Genomic DNA, 19,238 nt, shown 5'->3' with positions numbered 1-19,238 from the left:
GAAATCCGCTGCAGCAATCCGCAAAACGCTAGCAAAACGCCATAGAAAAATAACAAAAAGCGTTTCAAAATCTGCTAGCATTTTGCGGATCTGCTAGCGGTTTTTGGTGTGCACCAGGCCTAAGGCCTGGTGCACACCAGAGGAGTTTTTCTGAGTTTTTAAATCTGCTGCTAATGTTATCCTATGTGTCTGTGCACACTGGAGCAATGAGGTTTTGTAAAAAACCCCATAGCATTACATTGGGAAGAGCTTTTGAAACCTCTAAAAGCTCTTCCCAATGTAATGCTATGGGGTTTTTTACAAAACCTCATTGCTCCAGTGTGCACAGACACATAGGATAACATTAGAAGCAGATTTAAAAACTCAAAACGCTCAGAAAAACTCCTCTGGTGTGCACCAGGCCTAACAGCTATTTTCCACAATGCAACAACGTTCAGACAGGAAACTGCCAAAAAAAAGTACGTACTTTTCTTGTGGGAGGGGTCATACAGCGCCCCCTGATGGTCTGTTTGTGAAAAGGGATAGATTTCTCATGTAAAAGGGGGTATCAGCTACTGATTGGGATAAAGTTCAATTTTTTGGTTGGAGTTTCTCTTTATAGGTATAATGGCTGAAAACTGAGAAACAATGAATTTTTTCCATTTTTTCTTAATATTCCCATTTAAAATGCACTTAGCAAAATGTTCCACCCAAAGAAAGCCTAATTGGAGGTGGAAAAAACAAGATATAGATCAATTAATTGTGATAAGTAGTGATAAAGTGAATGAATGGGAGGTTAAAATTGCTTGGATGCATAAGGTGAAAAACGACTGAAGGCTGAAGTGGTTAAGAAACTGACGATTTACACCTGCGTGCCATGGTCTGGAGGGGTTAACTCGCAAGTGGAGGAAGTATCGAAGTACTGAAGCGGGATGTGGAGCCCAACGGGCAGGGTACGTTTAAACCCCCAGCCATAGCATATAGGTGTAAACCTTCCATTTCTTGCTGAACCCAGAACTCGGAATTCGGAAGCCCATCTCTAGTCACAATTACATACAGAAGGTGTTACATTTACATCCATTGGGGCAAGTAAATTTGTACGATTCTGTGTGATTAAAGGCAGAAACGGTGAGACAAGAGAACAGCCAGACAACAGCAAGTGATTGGGGGGGGGGGGGGGGTCTTTAGGTTTAAGCTGCCTGTAGGCACTCGCCTACTGTGCCTATTTGTAAATCCGTCCCTGTTAACCGCGAGGAACACTTTGATTAGGAAGATTTGGTTCAACTTTAATTCTTATTTTTTCCGTGAAACATAATATGCAAATAGAGTGGGTAGCTGGAAACAAAAAAGATAAAAAAACTAAAAGAAACTTTGAATCAGAGATGCTGCAACCATCATCAGTAATGTCAGGGCTGAATACCCATTAACTGCGACGCCATTGCTGCACTTAAACTTTACTTTGGTTTTTAGTCCGGCATATTCTGAGGTTATGGTTCCCAGATCACAGTAGCTGTTTGACCCGCAGCCTCGGACAGCTGTCTTTTGAGTTAAAGTTCCTGGAAAAAAAGACAAAATGGAATGGTTGTATATGAAATATCTATGACGCCTGTTCATAAAGTGCAGTGGATAGTTTTGCCTTGTCAGGGAAAATGTTCAACATTTAATATCTCATTTTCAAAAGAAGGTCTGAGCTAAATAAAAACAAAAAATCTTCTTACCCGGGGCTTCCTCCAGCCCTGGCAGCCATCCTGTGCCCTCGCGCTGATGTCATCTGGAGTATTCTGCGCAGGCACAGAACACTCCAGATAACATCACCGTGACCACAAACAGCTTTCACGTAGTCGCAGTACATGCCGACCTGGCGAGGTCGGCATCTGCACCGGAGGGGACCCTGGGCCACCGACTGGATGCAGAGCTGGAGGAAGCCCCAGGTAAGTAGATTTTTTTGTTTTTTAATTAGCTTGCATCTTTCCTTTAGGCTACTTTCACAGTGGGACGTTGCATTTTAACGCGATGTTAAAGTCGCAACGCAAACTAACAAAGCAACGTCCCAAAACACTCTTAACGCAACTTAATGCCCGTTATCGTCGCATGCAGTAGAGCAATGAAAGGTATGCTTCCAAGTCATTACTGAGCATGTGCAAACAGTCCAACGCAGCTAATAACGCGTATAATGCACAGCATGCAGCAGTTTCTAATAACGCTACACGTTACACACAAACGCAACGTGTGCACTGTGACTTAGTATTGCTGTGCTTTAGTCTGCGTCGAGACATTTTCTAACGTGCAACTTTAACGTCGCACTGTGAAAGAGGCCTTAAAGTCAACCCCAGGTGAGAGGGATTTCCTTTTAAGCAATATGGGAGGTCCGCGCATGCACAGTAGACTCAGACTGGAGGGGGAAAGAGAGATGCCCTTTTTCATTTCACTATTTCTCCTAGTTTTTCACTTTCACTAAGTTCTTTCCTAGGTGAAAGTTTCACACATTGGCCCATATGCAATTATCTTTTTCTCCTAAGTTTTTTCCTAGGAGATAATGTTGATCTTCTCTTTAACCACTTAAGCCTATCTGGACTAATATGTTCGTCCAGATAGGCTGTGCTGCTGTCAGTGTGCGGTGCGCGCGATCACTGCGCTGCCCGCCGTTAGCCCCCCGATCAATGAATGGAAATATACTTCCCATTCATCGATCCCTGTCCCCCGCAGAAAAACCGATGGTCTCTTATCAGAGATTGCGGTATTTCTGCAAAAAAAAAAGTTCCCGTCTTCTTTCTACTTCCTGGAAGCGTGATCGTACGCTTCCAGGACTTTTTTGACTGTGGCCATCTTGTGGCCAAATGGTAAACTACACCCACATGTATTTTTTAATAAATAAATACATTCTATTACATTTTAAATTAGCTGTTTACTTCCCACACCAAAAATGACCTAAATAAAATTTTTAATACATTTTTGTTTTTTAAATTACAATAAAAAAACAAAAACCTAAATAGTTACCTAAGGGTCTGAACTTTTTAAATATGCATGTTAAGAGAGTTTGTTAATATAATTTTTTAAATTATAGGCTTGTAAATAGTGATGGACGCAAATTGAAAAAAATGCACCTTTATTTCCAAATAAAATATCAGCGCCATAAATTGTGATAGGGACATCATTTAAACGGCGTAATAAGTGGGACAAATGGGCAAATACATTACATGGGTTTTAATTATGGTAGCATGTATTAATGTAAAAGTATAATGGCCAAAAACTGAGAAATAATGAATTGTTTTCATTTCTTTCTTAATCTTCCTGTTAAAATGGATTTAGAATGAAATAATTCTTAGCAAAATGTACCCTCCCAAGAAAGCCTAAATGGTGGCGGAAAAAACAAGATATAAATCATTCCAATGTGATAAGTAGTGATAAAGGTATTGGTGAATGAATGGGAGGTGAAAGTTGCTCAGATGCAAAAAATGAACAACCCTGTGGGTTAAAATAACTTTTCAGGACTTTGCAATTGAAAAAGTACCCAAAAATTGGTGAAAAGTACTATCAAACTTTTAGTATTTTTTTTTCCCTTACTGGTGGTTTAACAGACATTCTATGACAAGTTGGGGAAATATCACCTAGGAGAAAACGCAGGCGATCAAGTGCATTGCATAAGGCAAATTATCAATAAAATGCATGTTAAACCACCAGCAAGCCAGAAAAAACCTCAGGGTCTGATGCAATTCACTTTATCTCCTAAGTTTTTTCTCCTAGGTGAATTTTCATATCTTATCAATAAAATGCCTTTTAAGCCACCAGCAAGCAAGGAAATCCTCACAATAATTTATTCTGGCAGTTACTTTTTCACCTACTTTTTGGTACTTTTCAATTGCAAAGTGGTAAAAAGTTATTTTAACAGAAGAAGGGTTCACAGCGGTCAGTTGCATAACTCACACGTTATAATGAGTGTGAACTGCAATAGAGACTAGACATAATGCAAAGCCTGCATGCAGCAAGTTAGAATAATGTGATCCTTTACTGTGAACAGCCCCATAGAGTTGGTTGGGCAGCGAGTTCACACGCAGAATTATGCTGCAACGCAACTGAGCACTGTAACGCCTCATTCACACCTAAAGATGAAAACTTTTTGTGTGCTGTATCCCCCCACCCCCACCCCCGGCACTCCACTGCGCGTTGCATTTTTGTTAAAAGCGATTTTCTAAGTGCTTTTCCCGAGCGGGTTTTTCATTCACTCTCTGACGCAAGTCAGGAAGTGAACTCTTTGATCTGGAGAAGAATAAATACAATGTATTTATTCTTTAAAACGCGAACGCAATCACCCCACAAATCGATTTTGTGAGCGCTTTGTGCTCTTCCTTCCATTGAGGCGGAATCGCCCAAAAATGGTACAGGCGCTGCTTCACCGACCACAAAGCAGGCGCAACGCACAAGCATTTTGTGGGCGATTTTGAAAATTGCCTGCGCTCAAAAAAAGGGCAACAACGCCCCTAATGTGAACGGACCCTGAACAGGGCCAAAAAATGATCTTCAATGTGAAAACTGAGAACAAAAAAGTTAATTGCATACGGGCCTCACAATAAATTTGAAAGTACTTTTTTACCCACCGTACTTTTTCAATTGCTGGCCCATATATAATTAACTTTTTCTCCTGCGTTTTCTCCTAGGTGATATTTTTAAGAGAGTGAGGCCCATATGCAACTCAATTTTTCTCCTGAATTTTCACCTAGGAGATAATTTTTCATCTTCTATTTAAAATAACTTTTCAGCACTTTGCAACTGAAAAAGTACCACAAAGTAGGTGAAAAAAGTGTTATCAAAATTATTTTTATATTGCTTGCTGGTGGTTTAAAAGGTATTTTATTGACAATTCTGAAAATATCACCCAGGAGAATGGCGCAGGGACCCCCATATGCAATTCACTTTTTCACCTGAGTTTTCTCCTGGGAGATACATTTTCATCTTCAACTTAAAATAACTTTCCAGCACTTTTCAATTAAAATAGTACAAAAAAATGAGGTGAAAACTAATATCAAAATTATTTTGAGTATTTTCTTGCTTTCTGTCAAGAATCGCGGAAGAGCCGCCGCCATGTGTCAGCGGCAGGCGGCTCTTTCCGCGCACAGTGCGGCAGAGCACGGGGAGGCAGCCGCCTCCACTCAGTCTGAGGCGGCTGTCCCCGTGCAGGGCATGGTGGAGCGCGGAATAACCGCCGCGTTGGACGCGGCGGTTAGCGCGCATGGCCCCTTTGCGGAGGCACCGCAGAGCGGTGCTGGTGTGGCTGGGACACGTAGTCCCTCTGGTAGAATGACGCGTGCGCGCGCACGGAGGCAGGGACTTTATGACAGACAGAAATGAGTCAGCTGACCAGGCTGGTCAGCTGACTCAGGCTCCACTCCTCATTGGTCCAGCACTTAGGGAGGTGCTGGAGATATGTATGTGTATATATACTGCCGGCTGTTCAGTTGCTGGTTGTCTGGCGTTGCGAACACATACGTGGGAGCACTCAGACCTGTAGTCAGATCCTTAAGTGTGCCGGGACCAGCTGGAGCTGTAATCCTACACTTAGCTAGATTCTGTTGATAGCTTAAAGTACTAGTTTGATTGTGATTATCTGTTATGAACCTTTGCCTGCCTGACTGCGTACGTACAAAAAGGGCGCCCGGACAAAAAGGGTGCGGGGTGTAAACTCTAAATAATAATTAATCATTAATAGGGTTTATAAAAATAGTGTGCTATATTTCGTTTACAAATAATGTTTAACAAAATTATAAATCATTAAATAATGTTTATGAAATCGGAAATTGTGAAAACGTTAATCTTCCCTGTTTCAAAAGTTAAACTTATAATTACGTTTATTAAAAAAACAATAATATATGTTTAATTGTTATAATTGTATATTATTGTGAATAACCTTCATTTATGGTTTGTTCTTATAATAAAATCTGAAAATATTCTTTATAACGATGATATAAATATAACTACGTTCGTAATAAGTGTTGTAAAAAATTATTAATTATTACTAAAATTTTACTAAAACTATACCTAAGCCTACTCTTACACAGAACCCACCCTGTACCTATCCCTAACCCCTAGACCCCCCTGTTGGTGCCTAAACCTAAGACCCCCCTGTTGGTGCCTAAACCTAAGACCCCCCTGTTGGTGCCTAAACCTAAGACCCCCCCTGTTGGTGCCTAAGTAACCCTCCCTGTACCTACCCCTAACCCCTAGACCCCCCTGTTGGTGCCTAAACCTAAGACCCATCTGTTGGTGCCTAAACCTAAGACCCCCCCTGTTGGTGCCTAAGTTACCCTCCCTGTACCTACCCCTAACCCCTAGACCCCCCTGTTGGTGCCTAAACCTAAGACCCCCCTGGTGGTGCCTAAACCTAAGACCCACCTTTATTATGTGGATAATAATGTTTTACTAATTGTGGATGCAAAAAATATTTTGCAATTTACGTTACGTACTGATCGCTTTATTTTGTGAATAATAATGTTTTACAAACAGTAAGGGATGAAACTTTAAATAATGTTTTAATTATTTAAATAAGATAAATATGTTTAGTATTTTCATAAACGTTATTCGGCACGGGTGCATTTTATAAACGTAAATCACCACAAGCTCAGTTATAAATCATTAAACATCTCCGGGCGCTGTTTGTAAACTTTATTTAGCTCCGGGCGCCGTTTGTAAACTTTATTTAGCTCCGGCGCCCTTTTTTCCTGCTCGGCGCCCATTAAACGCTATTTATTATGGGAGTGAATGGCGGCGCCCTTTTTGTCCACTAGCTGCCTGCGCCCTTTTTTCCCAGCTCCGCCTGACTATCCTCCTGAACTCTGATCTTGTACCTTGCCATTCTGATACTCTGTTACCGTACCCCGGCTCGTCCTTAGACTCTGTTTCTGCCTCTTGATTTTGTACCTCGATATTTCTGATACCCTGATGCCGAACCCTGCCTGTACTTTAGACTCCGCCTTTGCCTTCTGATTCTGTACTTTGTCTGTCCGTGTGGTTACGACCTGATCTGCCCGACCTCGAGAACCGACCTTACTGTTAGAGGCGGTTCCCAGTCCTGATAGTGACACTTCCTCTTGAGTGTCACTCTCGTTCTGTCGATTCCTACTCTCAGCCTGACTCCTCCCTCCGGGAGAGTCCAGAAGGAATTGTACCATATTCCTTACTGCTCTGAGGCCAGTCCTCTCATAATTACTGTTTGCACCAAAACACTCTACCCAGGTGTCCAGAGGTTAGCTGGTATATCGGATTATCGGTGATACTGCAGATCACTTATAATCTGGTATACATCTGTATTTCCAGTGATACTGCAGATCACCGGTAATCAGATCCTCTCTGTGCTTCACCGATCGTTACAGAACGCCAGACCAAAAAACAAAATGGACCCACGCACTGGTCCTCTGGGGGAACTTGCCACTTCGGTGGACAATGTCAATCGAGTGCTGGGTGAGCATAAAGCATTGATTGAGGCCCTGTCAGGGTCGGTACGAACCCTCCAGACATCAGTGGATGAGGTGCGGTCCCCTCCTAGCATGGACATACGTATGCCCGTACCCGAGAAGTTCTCAGGCCACAGATCTGACTTCCGCAATTTTAGGAGTAGAGTGTTATCATATTTTGAATTGAGACCCCGATCCTCTGGTACTGAGGCCAAGAGAGTCACCTTTATCAAAACTTTACTGGCCGGTGACTCTCAGATCTGGGCATATAACCTGCCTCCTAGAGACACAGCTCTGACCTCGGTAGAGGAATTCTTTAAAGTCATGGCTGTAATTTACGACGACCCAGACCTTGCTGCGACCTCTGAGCGGAAGCTCAAGCTTTTACGGCAAGGCAAGGGTCCAGTCGAAGATTACGCTTCCGAATTTCGTAGGTGGTCAGTTACAGCCAGGTTCGACACCTATGCCCTGCTGGATTACTTCTTGTCTGGGTTGTCGGATGAGGTCTCCGTCCTAATGTTGAGTCTACCCGAGCCCAAAACAGTCGATGAGGCCATCTCATCGGCCATTCGAATCGACCGTAGGCTACGCCATCAGAGACAGACTAGGGGCAGTCATCGTGTCAGGTTGACCTCTTACGCAGCGCCTCCTGCTGCACCCCTAGCAACTCCATCGCCCTCTGTCTCATCGTCTCCGGTCTTGCCTCCACCTGAGCCGATGCAGATCGGTCGGTCTAAGTTAACCCAAGTGGAGAGAAGACGGAGAATGTCTGAACAGTTATGTTTGTACTGTGGTGAAGGGGGGCATAGGGTACGAGACTGTCCCATTAAGCCAAATAAGAATAAGACGGGAAACGCTACCGCCTAGGAGTTGTAAGGGGTGACACCCTAGGCGCTCAACTCACACCCCTAAAAGAAAAACGTTTGCTCCTCCCCTGTACGATTACATGGGGGGACAAATCTGTAGCCACGGAGGCCGTTGTTGATTCAGGCTCCGCGGCTAATTTTATGAGTACCGAGTTTGCAGAGAAGTTGAGCATTCCCCTCACCCCAGTAAAACCACCTATCCAGGTTACTGCCGTGGACGACTCCCCGCTACAAAGGGACCGTCCGCTGTCTCAGACACCAGAGGTGGAAGTCATTACCGGGGTACTGCACAGGGAGAGTTTAAGTTTTTTGTGTTACATATGACTACCTCCACAATTGTCCTAGGTATGCCCTGGCTGCAGCTTCATTCGCCACAAGTTAATTGGGCTACAGGACAATTAACCAGTTGGTCAGACTTCTGTTCCCAACAGTGTCTAGGGAAAGTGACATTAGGTCAGACCAAGATTCATGTGGAGGGTGCTCCCGAGCAATACTCCGAATTCTCGGATGTATTCTGTCCCAAGGCTGCTGATAGGTTACCTCCTCATCGCCCTTTCGATTGCCCCATCGATCTCCGTGCCGGTTGTATGCCTCCTAGGGGTCACCTGTATAATTTGTCGGGACCTGAGAAAGTGGCTATGCAGGAGTACATCTGTGACAATCTAGCCAAAGGGTTCATTCGCCCCTCTCGGTCACCTGCGGGGGCCGGTTTCTTTTTTGTTAAGAAAAAAGACGGAGGTCTTCGACCTTGCATCGATTACCGTGGCCTGAATAAAATCACGGTGAAGAATCATTGATAGACGATTTATTTACGCAGGTCACAGACGCTAAGATCTTCTCGAAATTAGATCTGAGGGGTGCATACAACCTGATCTGCATTAGAAAGGGCGATGAATGGAAGACGGCCTTCAACACACCCGACGGGCATTACGAGTACTTAGTGATGCCCTTCGGGTTGTGCAATGCGCCAGCCGTCTTCCAAGAATTAATCAATGAGGTATTCAGGGAGGTGTTGGGTAAATTTGTGCTTGTATACTTTGACGATATACTAATCTACTCCAACAACCTCTCCGAGCACAGGGTCCACGTTAAATTTGTATTGGAAAAAATTGAGACGAAATATGCTTTATGCCAAGGTGGAGAAGTGTATTTTTGAGGTGACCACTGTCACGTTCCTAGGGTATGTGATTTCCACTTCGGGCCTGTTAATGGATCCTGCCAAGGTCACAGCTGTCTTAGAATGGCCACAGCCAGTGGGGTTGAAAGCCCTGCAGAGATTTTTAGGTTTTGCGAACTACTATAGGAGGTTCATAAAGGGGTACTCCACGATAATTGCCCCCCTTACCAGTCTCACAAAAAAAGGGGCAGATACCAACCACTGGTCCCCTGAGGCTGTGGCAGCCTTTTCGCACCTGAAAAAAATTATTTTGCTCAGCGCCTATTTTGAGGCATGTAGACACGTCCTTTCCTTTTATTGTGGAGGTCGATGCCTCGGAGGTCGGGGTGGGGGCGGTGCTGTCTCAAAGGACAGGGTTGCAGGGCAGATTACATCCATGCGCCTATTTTTCCCCTAGGTTTTCACCGGCAGAAAGCAACTACGATATAGGCAACCGGGAACTTCTGGCCATTAAATTGGCATTTGAAGAATGGCGCCATTGGTTAGAAGGGGCAGAACATACGATCACGGTTTACACTGATCATAAGAATTTGGAATACATCGAGGGGGCTAAGAGACTAAGCCCCCGTCAGGCCCGTTGGTCTTTATTTTTTACGAGGTTCAGATTTATAATCACGTACACTCCAGGCAGCAAAAACATCAAGGCAGATGCCCTGTCCAGATGTTTTGAACAAGAAACAGCACAGCCCCCCGCTCCTGAGTCCATCATCCCGCAGAGGTTAGTGTTAGCAGCCACAGAGGCCTGGGAAGATTGGGCAAAGGTTCTGGGTCCCTTTCAGCAGGATGTCCCTGAGGGAAAACCTGAGGGAGTTTTGTTTATCCCACTGCCATTTCGCCTACAGGTTCTTCAAATTTTCCACGCCCATAAGAATGCTGGTCACCCTGGAGCTTCCAGAACGCAGGATCTGATTGCCAGGTGTGCTTGGTGGCCTTCTATGGCAACAGACTGCAAGGAATACGTCAGGGAATGTGCGGTATGTGCTAAGAGTAAACCCTCCCGGCTGGCACCTGTGGGAAGGTTACAGCCTTTGCCCACCCCGAGTGAGCCATGGACCCATCTGTCCATGGATTTTGTGGGGGAATTGCCCAGGTCTGAAGGCATGTCGGTCATTTGGGTGGTAGTCGACCGCTTTAGCAAAATGGCCCATTTTGTGCCCCTGAAAGGACTCCCCTCGGCTCAGGAATTGGCCGAATTGTTCATCATTCACGTCTTCCGGCTGCATGGCATTCCGGAAAACATCGTGTCAGATAGGGGAGTCCAATTTGTGTCTGGATTTTGGAGGGCATTGTGTCACCAAATGGGTATGGAGTCGTCATTTTCGTCGGGCTACCACCCACAGACCAATGGGCAAACGGAGAGGGTCAACCAGTCTTTGGAGCAATTTTTGAGGTGTTATGTTGCGGAGGCGCAGAACGATTGGGTCAAGGTTTTGCCTTTCGCGGAGTTCGCACACAATAACTTGAAAAGTTCCTCCGCGGGGTACTCTCCCTTTCAGATAGTAACCGGGAGGTTGCCTAAATTCTCCCCATTACCAGTGGCCTCCACTCCGTTTCCAGCACTGGAGGATTGGCAGAGGTCACTCAGGGTCAATTGGGGAATTGTTAAGGAGAATTTGCAGAAAGCATTTCAAAGTCAGAAGGGTCAAGCGGACAAGAAACGTTCCTTGGAATGGAAGTTTCAGCCAGGGGATTTAGTCTGGGTGTCCACACGTCACTTGACCCTGAAGCAGCCATCTGCCAAACTGGGCCCCAGGTTTGTGGAGCCATTTTCTGTGACTAGGAAAATCAACAACGTAACTTATGCCATTGATCTTCCCGCCAGCATGCGTGGGGTGAGATCGTTTCACGTGTCCCTGCTCAAACCGGCAGTTCATGTGGGCCCTACTCCTCCGGTGATGATAGATGACCAACCTGAGTACGAGGTAGAAAAGATATTAGATTCACGCATTGTACAAAACTCAGTACAATATCTGGTGCATTGGAAAGGGTATGGCATTGAGGAGAGACAATGGGTACCGGGGAGTCGCATGCATGCGGACGAATTAAGGAAGGAGTTTCATGCCTTACATCCGGAAAAGCCTGGAAGGAGCTGTCCGGAGTCAAATCCTTGGGGGGGGGGGGGGGTACTGTCAAGAATCGCGTAAGAGCCGCCGCCATGTGTCAGCGGCAGGCGGCTCTTTCCGCGCACAGTGCGGCAGAGCACGGGGAGGCAGCCGCCTCCACTCAGTCTGAGGCGGCTGTCCCCGTGCAGGGCATGGTGGAGCGCGGAATAACCGCCGCGTTGGACGCGGCGGTTAGCGCGCATGGCCCCTTTGCGGAGGCACCGCAGAGCGGTGCTGGTGTGGCTGGGACACATAGTCCCTCTGGTAGAATGACGCGTGCGCGCGCATGGAGGCAGGGACTTTATGACAGACAGAAGTGAGTCAGCTGACCAGGCTGGTCAGGTGACTCAGGCTCCACTCCTCATTGGTCCAGCACTTAGGGAGGTGCTGGAGATATGTATGTGTATATATACTGCCGGCTGTTCAGTTGCTGGTTGTCTGGCGTTGCGAACACATACGTGGGAGCACTCAGACCTGTAGTCAGATCCTTAAGTGTGCCGGGACCAGCTGGAGCTGTAATCCTACACTTAGCTAGATTCTGTTGATAGCTTAAAGTACTAGTTTGATTGTGATTATCTGTTATGAACCTTTGCCTGCCTGACTATCCTCCTGAACTCTGATCTTGTACCTTGCCATTCTGATACTCTGTTACCGTACCCCGGCTCGTCTTTAGACTCTGTTTCTGCCTCTTGATTTTGTACCTCGATATTTCTTATACCCTGTTGCCGAACCCTGCCTGTACTTTAGACTCCGCCTTTGCCTTCTAAATCTGTACTTTGTCTGTCCGTGTGGTTACGACCTGATCTGCCCGACCTCGAGAACCGACCTTACTGTTAGAGGCGGTTCCCAGTCCTGATAGTGACACTTCCTCTTGAGTGTCACATTCGTTCTGTCGATTTCTACTCTCAGCCTGACTCCTCCCTCCGGGAGAGTCCAGAAGGAATTGTACCATACTCCTTACTGCTCTGAGGCCAGTCCTCTCATAATTACTGTTTGCACCAAAACACTCTACCCAGGTGTCCAGAGGTTAGCTGGTATATCGGATTATCGGTGATACTGCAGATCACTTATAATCTGGTATACATCTGTATTTAATTTTCCAGTGATACTGCAGATCACCGGTAATCAGATCCTCTCTGTGCTTCACCGATCGTTACACTTTCTAATGGCTTAAAAGGCATTTTATTGACAAGTTGAAAAATATCAGTTATTAGTTATTTCCTAGGTGATATTTTCAAACCTTATCAATAAAATCCATTTTCCCTGGTGCCTCCGGGGCATCATACTAATGGGTAGCTCCGCCCCCCTCAACCCTGATAGGACCATGTATGTATAAATCTTTTGAAGCCTCGGCCTGCGGCCATTCTTTTTTCTGTCCTCTCCAGGATCATGTATTGAAGTAGGTAAAAGTGTGTATATAATTGTTTGAACTATACATTATGTTACAGGTTTCCACATAGGTTTCCCTTTCCTATGTGAGGTCCTCTGCCGGCACCCAAATGGACCCTCCCCTGCACCAGTGCTTTTTTTTTTTTCTCGTCCTCCTCCAGGACTGTCACTTTTTCTTTTTTATCCTATTTTTCTTTTTGCTGTTATTTTTGCCTCGTTTTTTTTGTTTGCCCTACCTGCTATTTTCTTGGTAGCCAGCCATACAGCTTCCTCTCTGTATGAAGCTCCCGCTGTTTCGCCTTAAATAGGTGTAAGCGGAGAGTTCCCCTCTTTCTGCTGGTCTTTCTGGGTATTTCACTGTATGCCGTTATGCACTGTAACGCAGTGCTGTATTGAGTGGGCAGCATTGGACGCACTGTGCGCCTCAGTCTGGAACGCAGGTTTCTTCTGCCGGAAGTGACGTCATTTCTGACTTCTGGCGAGGCGGAGCGCTTTTAAACTCTCGACGTTCTCGGCGAGAACGACAGACGCACAGGGCACGGCGACAAACACACAGTTTAGCCGGCTGGGCTCCCAGGACGCAGTCCACGGACTTTCCCCAGCCATATCCAGCGGAGCAGGTGAGAGATGTAATCCCACGGGTTACATCACTGTTTTTTTTTAATACTTTTTTATGCCCTTCTGACACTGCTGTATTATTGTATTATTGTGCGTAGGTGCATCCGTCGCAGGCATAGAGAGCCATTTTTTGGGGGATTGCGAGGCACACTCCTGTAAGCATCCTACAGGTGTGTATAGAGGCTTTCTGTTGAGCTATGTTGCTCTTCCTGGTATGACACACACTTATATTATTATTATTGTTGTTCTCCTTTAGTCTGATTATCTTCAGAACTATAATGGAGTCGGCTTCAGTTGCCCACGAAACAGACCAGCCAGATAATTATAGGTAGGGCACGCCTTGCTATATTTTTTCTTTTCTTTTTTTTAAGAAGTTACGATATTCTTAACTTGTTTTTTTTGTGAGGTTAGTGTCCACAATATTTCTGTTTTATCCTTATACAGTTTCTCCCAACCGGAACATAACCTATCCAAGTCCAAGGACAGATCATCTTCCAGATCGAGTAAATCTCGCTCAAATGGGGGCTTTCAAGGGCAATCTATTCTAAAGGACATAAGGAACAGAAAAATGCTGGGCCTGTGCACAGGACTGTATGCTACAAAAATTAGTCTGCTCAGACTGCTTCTATTCCATTCCAGTGGAACAGGAGCCTGTGGGAGACCTAAAAACCATAGTCAAGGAGATTGTACAACAATCATTAGCTGAACAGGCATCATGCCATAAATCTTCATCAGATGTCAAAGACGCTGACTCATTTATCGAGTCAGAACAACCTGAAAAGAAAGATGGACTCGCAGTTGGGTTTGACTTCTCTTTAGTAACTCCACTCGTTAAATCTGTAAAGCAGGCCTTACAATGGGATGAGGAAGAAGAACCTCCCTCTAAAAGGCCACGTTTTTCCGCACCTTAAAAAGAAACCCGTAGCTTTCCCTTTAATGGAGTAAATAACAGAACTAATTCAGGACGAGTGGTCCAAACCAGAGAGGAAGGTATCCCTGAATAATCGCTTCTCCAAACTTTACCCATTGGAAGGTGAAATTATTGCACAGCTAGATAATCCACCGGCGGTAGACGCCTCGGTCATCAGGTTAGTGAAACACGTGACCTTACCATTAGAGGATGCAGTAACTTTCAAGGAGCCACTTGAAAGGAAGGTAGCATATAATTCAATGGGTGCGGTATGTAAGCCAGCAATTGCTTTGACAGCAGTTTCTCGTGCATTGAAGGTATGGACTGATAATCTGGAGGGAGCTAGCAGAGCTATAAATTATCTTCTGATTATGTTGGAGAGGCGGCTATGGATATTATTAGATGTGCAGCTCGGGGTACCACCCAGATTGTAACTGCTTAGAGGGCTATGTGGCTGCGACCATGGTCGGCTGACACTAATTCTAAAACCACTTGGTGCTGGATTCCATACAACGGTAAAAACCTTTTTGGTCCAAAGATGGACACATCCATCTCTAGAGTAACTGGAGGCAAGTCTGGGTTACTTCTCCAGGACAGGAAACAGAGGAGAACAAGACTTAACGAAAGGAGAACCTTCCAGGGTAGATTCAAAGACTTTAGATCCTCTAGAAATAGCCAGTCCTTTCGGAAGAACTGGCAGGGAACCCAATTGAATCTGGCAAAGTTTAGTAAGCAACGAGGCTCCAATACCAATATGCAGCCTGCAATTTCATTCTGAAAGTGCGTCCACCCACCTGGAGCCGGTAGGGGGTCGACTCCAGAGGTTCATAGATCAGTGGGCATCAGAAATACAGGATCCATGGGTCATAAGTACCATAAGATACGGACATTCATGGGACTTCAAGTAGGAGACACTATTGCCTCATTTCAAACCAATGTCTCTACCAACAGCACCTCAAAGATTACAGATTCTACACCAGTACGTGCAGGAATTGTTAGACAAGAAAGCGATAGTAGAGGTGGAACCGTCAGAAAGATTCTTAGGCCTCTACTCCCCCTTATTCTTTGTGACAAAAAAATCGGGACAACTCAGACCGGTATTAGACCTACGGTTTTTAAACGAGCATATTCAACAAGAGGAATTCAAGATGGAATCATTACAAACAATTATCCCAACTATTCAGTTAAACGATTAAATGCTAGCGGTGGATCTCGCAGATGCGTATCTACATGTCCCAATCAAGAAGTAATTCCAGAAGTACCTCAGGTTCTCTGTAGGGGATGCAAATTGTCAGTTCCAGGTCTTGCCCTTTGGCATCTGCACAGCGCAAAGGACTTTCTCAAAAATATTGATCACGATTATTGCACTACTCAGATGTCGGGGCCTACACGTACACCATTACTTGGATGACATTCTACTAGTAGCAGCATCAGACACAATGTTGATTCAACACAGAAAGGTCCTGATAGAGACGCTACAGAGGTTCGGCTGGCTCATTAACTGGCAGAAGAGCAAACTCCAACCAACTCAAAAAAATTTGTTCCTGGGGGCAGAACTAAATACAAGAACGAATGCAGTAAGATTACCAGAAAACAAAATACAATGGATTATTCAGAATGTCTCAACATTACAGATGCCCACCTCTACCTCGGCCACAGAATGCCTCGCGATACTGGATCTACTCTCTCAGAATGGTATTCTCCATCCACATCCAGAACTCCTCAATTTAACGGTGTGGAGACTGAGAGGAGCAGACTGAGAACCTTAGGCTGTACCCCAGATGTTATAGAAACACTGTTAAAAGCAAGGAAAGGTACAACCAATTTCTCTTATCATAGAACTTGGAATAGGTTCCTAGACTTTATTGTTCAAAAGGGAGTCCAGATGGAGACACTTCAGGTTACCACAGTTCTGAAATTTCTGCAGAAAGGGTTAGACCTAGGTTTAAGTCTGAGTACCATAAAGACCCAGATATCTGCAATTTCTGCTTTAACGCATAAGAAATGGGCAACAGAACCGCTTGTAGTTCCGTTTATTCAAGCAGTAACAAAGATAAGACCTCCTAAAAGAAACGGGTACCCTCAGTGGGATCTACCTCTTCTCCTGAGAGCTCTATCCATACAACCGTTTATACCATTGGAGCAATGTACATTAACCACCCTTACTCTGAAAGTGGTTTTTCGAACATCAATTACGTCGGCTAGACGAATTTCAGAGCTACAGGCTGATCCACCTCACACGCAATTCTTTCCAGACAGAGTATCACTAAGACCAATCAATCAATTTATTCCTAAAGTTGCAAGTGCATATCACTTTAATCAGGAATGGAGCCTACCTTTGTTTCAAGACACTACTAAGGAAGTTCCTGATGCACTGAATATACCTGACATTCTAAGGAGATACATAGAGCTAACACAGGAATTCCACAAGACAATGAGACTGTTTGTAATTCCTGAGGGGTAGAGGAAAGGAGAAGCAGCTACAACCAAGACTATAGCTACATGGTTGGTGAGGACTATAAAGATGGCGTATAGATCAATGGGCAAAACACAGCCAGAGGAGGTGTCAGCACATTCAACAAGATCTATCGCATCATCATGGGCAGCCCTAGTGAAAGTATCACCGGATATAATTTGTCGTGCTGCGAACTGGTCTTCGCTTAATACATTTATTACACACTACAAAGTGGACCCAGGATCTTTGTCCACATTACAATTTGGGAAACAGGTGTTATCTGCAGTCAAGATTAACACTTCATGATTGTCTCCTCTTTTTTGTTATACTTATTTTTGTATACTATTGTATTATGCATTATTATTATGTTCAGTTTGTGGCTAATAAAGCCTGTATGTTATTGCACAAATGTGTCCCTCCCTTTTCTTGATGTATAGTAAGATCCCCGTAGTATGCTGACATGGACATGGATGGAAAACGGAAAATTGTATACTTACCTTTCATGTCCATGGCAGCATACGGAGCACCCACCCGTTCGTTCAGTCTATTTTGGGACTAGTAAAAAAAGCGCTGGTGCAGGGGAGGGCTCAAAATTTATAATGAAAGGTCCTGGAGGGGTTAAGGGGCGGGAGTAACCCCTTAGTATGCTGCCATGGACAGGAAAATTACCGTAAGGTAAGTATACAATTTTCCGTTTTAAAGTGAACCTAAAGTAAAAAAAAAAAATGAGATTAACTCACCTGGGGCTTCCCTCAGCCCCCTGCAGACTATCGGTGCCCTCGCAGCCCCGCTCAGATGCTTCTGCACCCGCCGGCGAACACTTCCGGTTTGGCCGTCATCGGCCGACAGGCATGAGAACGCGAGTGATTGTTTGCGTTCCGAACAATCACTCGCGTTCCCATGCCTGTCGGCCGATGACGGCCAAACCGGAAGTGTTCGCCGGCGGGTGCAGAAGCATCTGAGCGGGGCTGCGAGGGCACCGATAGTCTGCAGGGGGCTGAGGGAAGCCCCAGGTGAGTTAATCTCATTTTTTTTTTTTACTTTAGGTTCACTTTAAAACACCAGCAAGCAAGATAATACTCAGGCCCATATGCAATTAACTTTTTCTCCTGAGTTTTTTCCTAAGTGATTATTTTCAAATAAATTTCCATTTAAACCACTTACAAACAATACAATGCAATGCTCAAAATCATTTTGCTAGTACTTTTTCACCTGCTTTTTGGAACTTGTTCAATTACAAAGTGCTATAAAGTCATTCTAAACAGAAGATGAAAAAATATCAACTAGGAGAAAACTTGGGAGAAAAAGTTAATTGCATATGGGCCTCAGAATCATTTTGATAGAACGGTACTTTTTCATTTGCAAAGTGGTGGAAAGTTATTTCAAGGAGAATGTGAAAATGTATCTCCTAGGAGAAAAGTAAATTGAATAAGGGCCAGAGAGAGTGGAAGGAGGCAAAAGAAGACATTTGCAGTTACACCCTTTACTGTGACATGAATGGAAATCTCTTCAGTACAGCTACAAATTTTTTTTTTTTGCTTAGAAACTTAGAAAGTGAAGAAACAAAAAAGTCTTGTTTCAATTATGAAGTTGTTAGAAACTGAATTAAATAAATAACTAATACAATTCTACAGTTGTTTTATACTTGTATTTCTCAGTCTCTGAGACACGGACACTGACGTACCGGATATTTCTGTAGTCTGATGCACACACTTATACTCGTCCCCCATACACATCATATTATAGGAGCCTTTGCAGTCCGTGGAGCTGAATGACACGCAGTATGGACAGGTCTTACCATTGGAAACATAGCTGTATGCCGGCACTGCAGGAATGAAAAAACAAAAACGTTACAAATGTCAAAAACCCTAGATCAGAAGATATCAAAACAACAATACTAAATAATAATAATAATATTAATTATAAAAAAACAGAACCGGATTTGTACTTTTTACTGCCCAAGGCCCACTATCACCAGCTGCCCCTGGACTGACAGCATCCTAACCTAACCTGATCCTAATCAGACAATGTATGGGCAAATCGACCAAGAGACAGATCTCTCTCTGATCATATCTGATCAGACAGAGATCTGTTACCTGCCCTGCCCATACACCGTATGCCAATTCCTGGTGCCCCGTGCAGTATACTATACCTGTCAGTGTCCACCAATGGCTCAGTGCTTCATCCTCCCTCCACATACACACATCCAACGTGGTTGCTGGCGTAAGGTGGGCACGTGTGTGATGTCACACATGTGCCTACGTATATGCCAGCAACCACCTGGGGCACAGGTATGT

General features: G+C 44.6%; 1 protein-coding gene across 1 annotated transcript in view; it reads right to left on the bottom strand.

Moving 5' to 3' along the window:
• Positions 1-351: 351 nt before the first annotated feature.
• LOC137522934 (phospholipase A2 inhibitor gamma subunit B-like) overlaps positions 352-19,238 on the bottom strand; it is a 35,521-nt gene continuing 16,634 nt past the window's right edge. Inside the window, exons 4-5 of the mRNA XM_068243090.1 lie at positions 18,626-18,766; positions 352-1,535 (exon numbers count right to left, since the gene is read on the bottom strand). Of these exons, the coding sequence (XP_068099191.1) occupies positions 1,339-1,535; positions 18,626-18,766 (338 nt within the window). The 3' untranslated portion in view covers positions 352-1,338. The remainder of the gene's footprint in view (positions 1,536-18,625; positions 18,767-19,238) is intronic.

This window comes from Hyperolius riggenbachi, chromosome 6, assembly GCF_040937935.1.
Source record: "Hyperolius riggenbachi isolate aHypRig1 chromosome 6, aHypRig1.pri, whole genome shotgun sequence".
NCBI classification, from domain to species: Eukaryota; Metazoa; Chordata; class Amphibia; order Anura; family Hyperoliidae; genus Hyperolius; species Hyperolius riggenbachi.
Note: the sequence above shows the minus strand (reverse complement) of the source record. Positions and strands in the feature narration are given on the sequence as shown.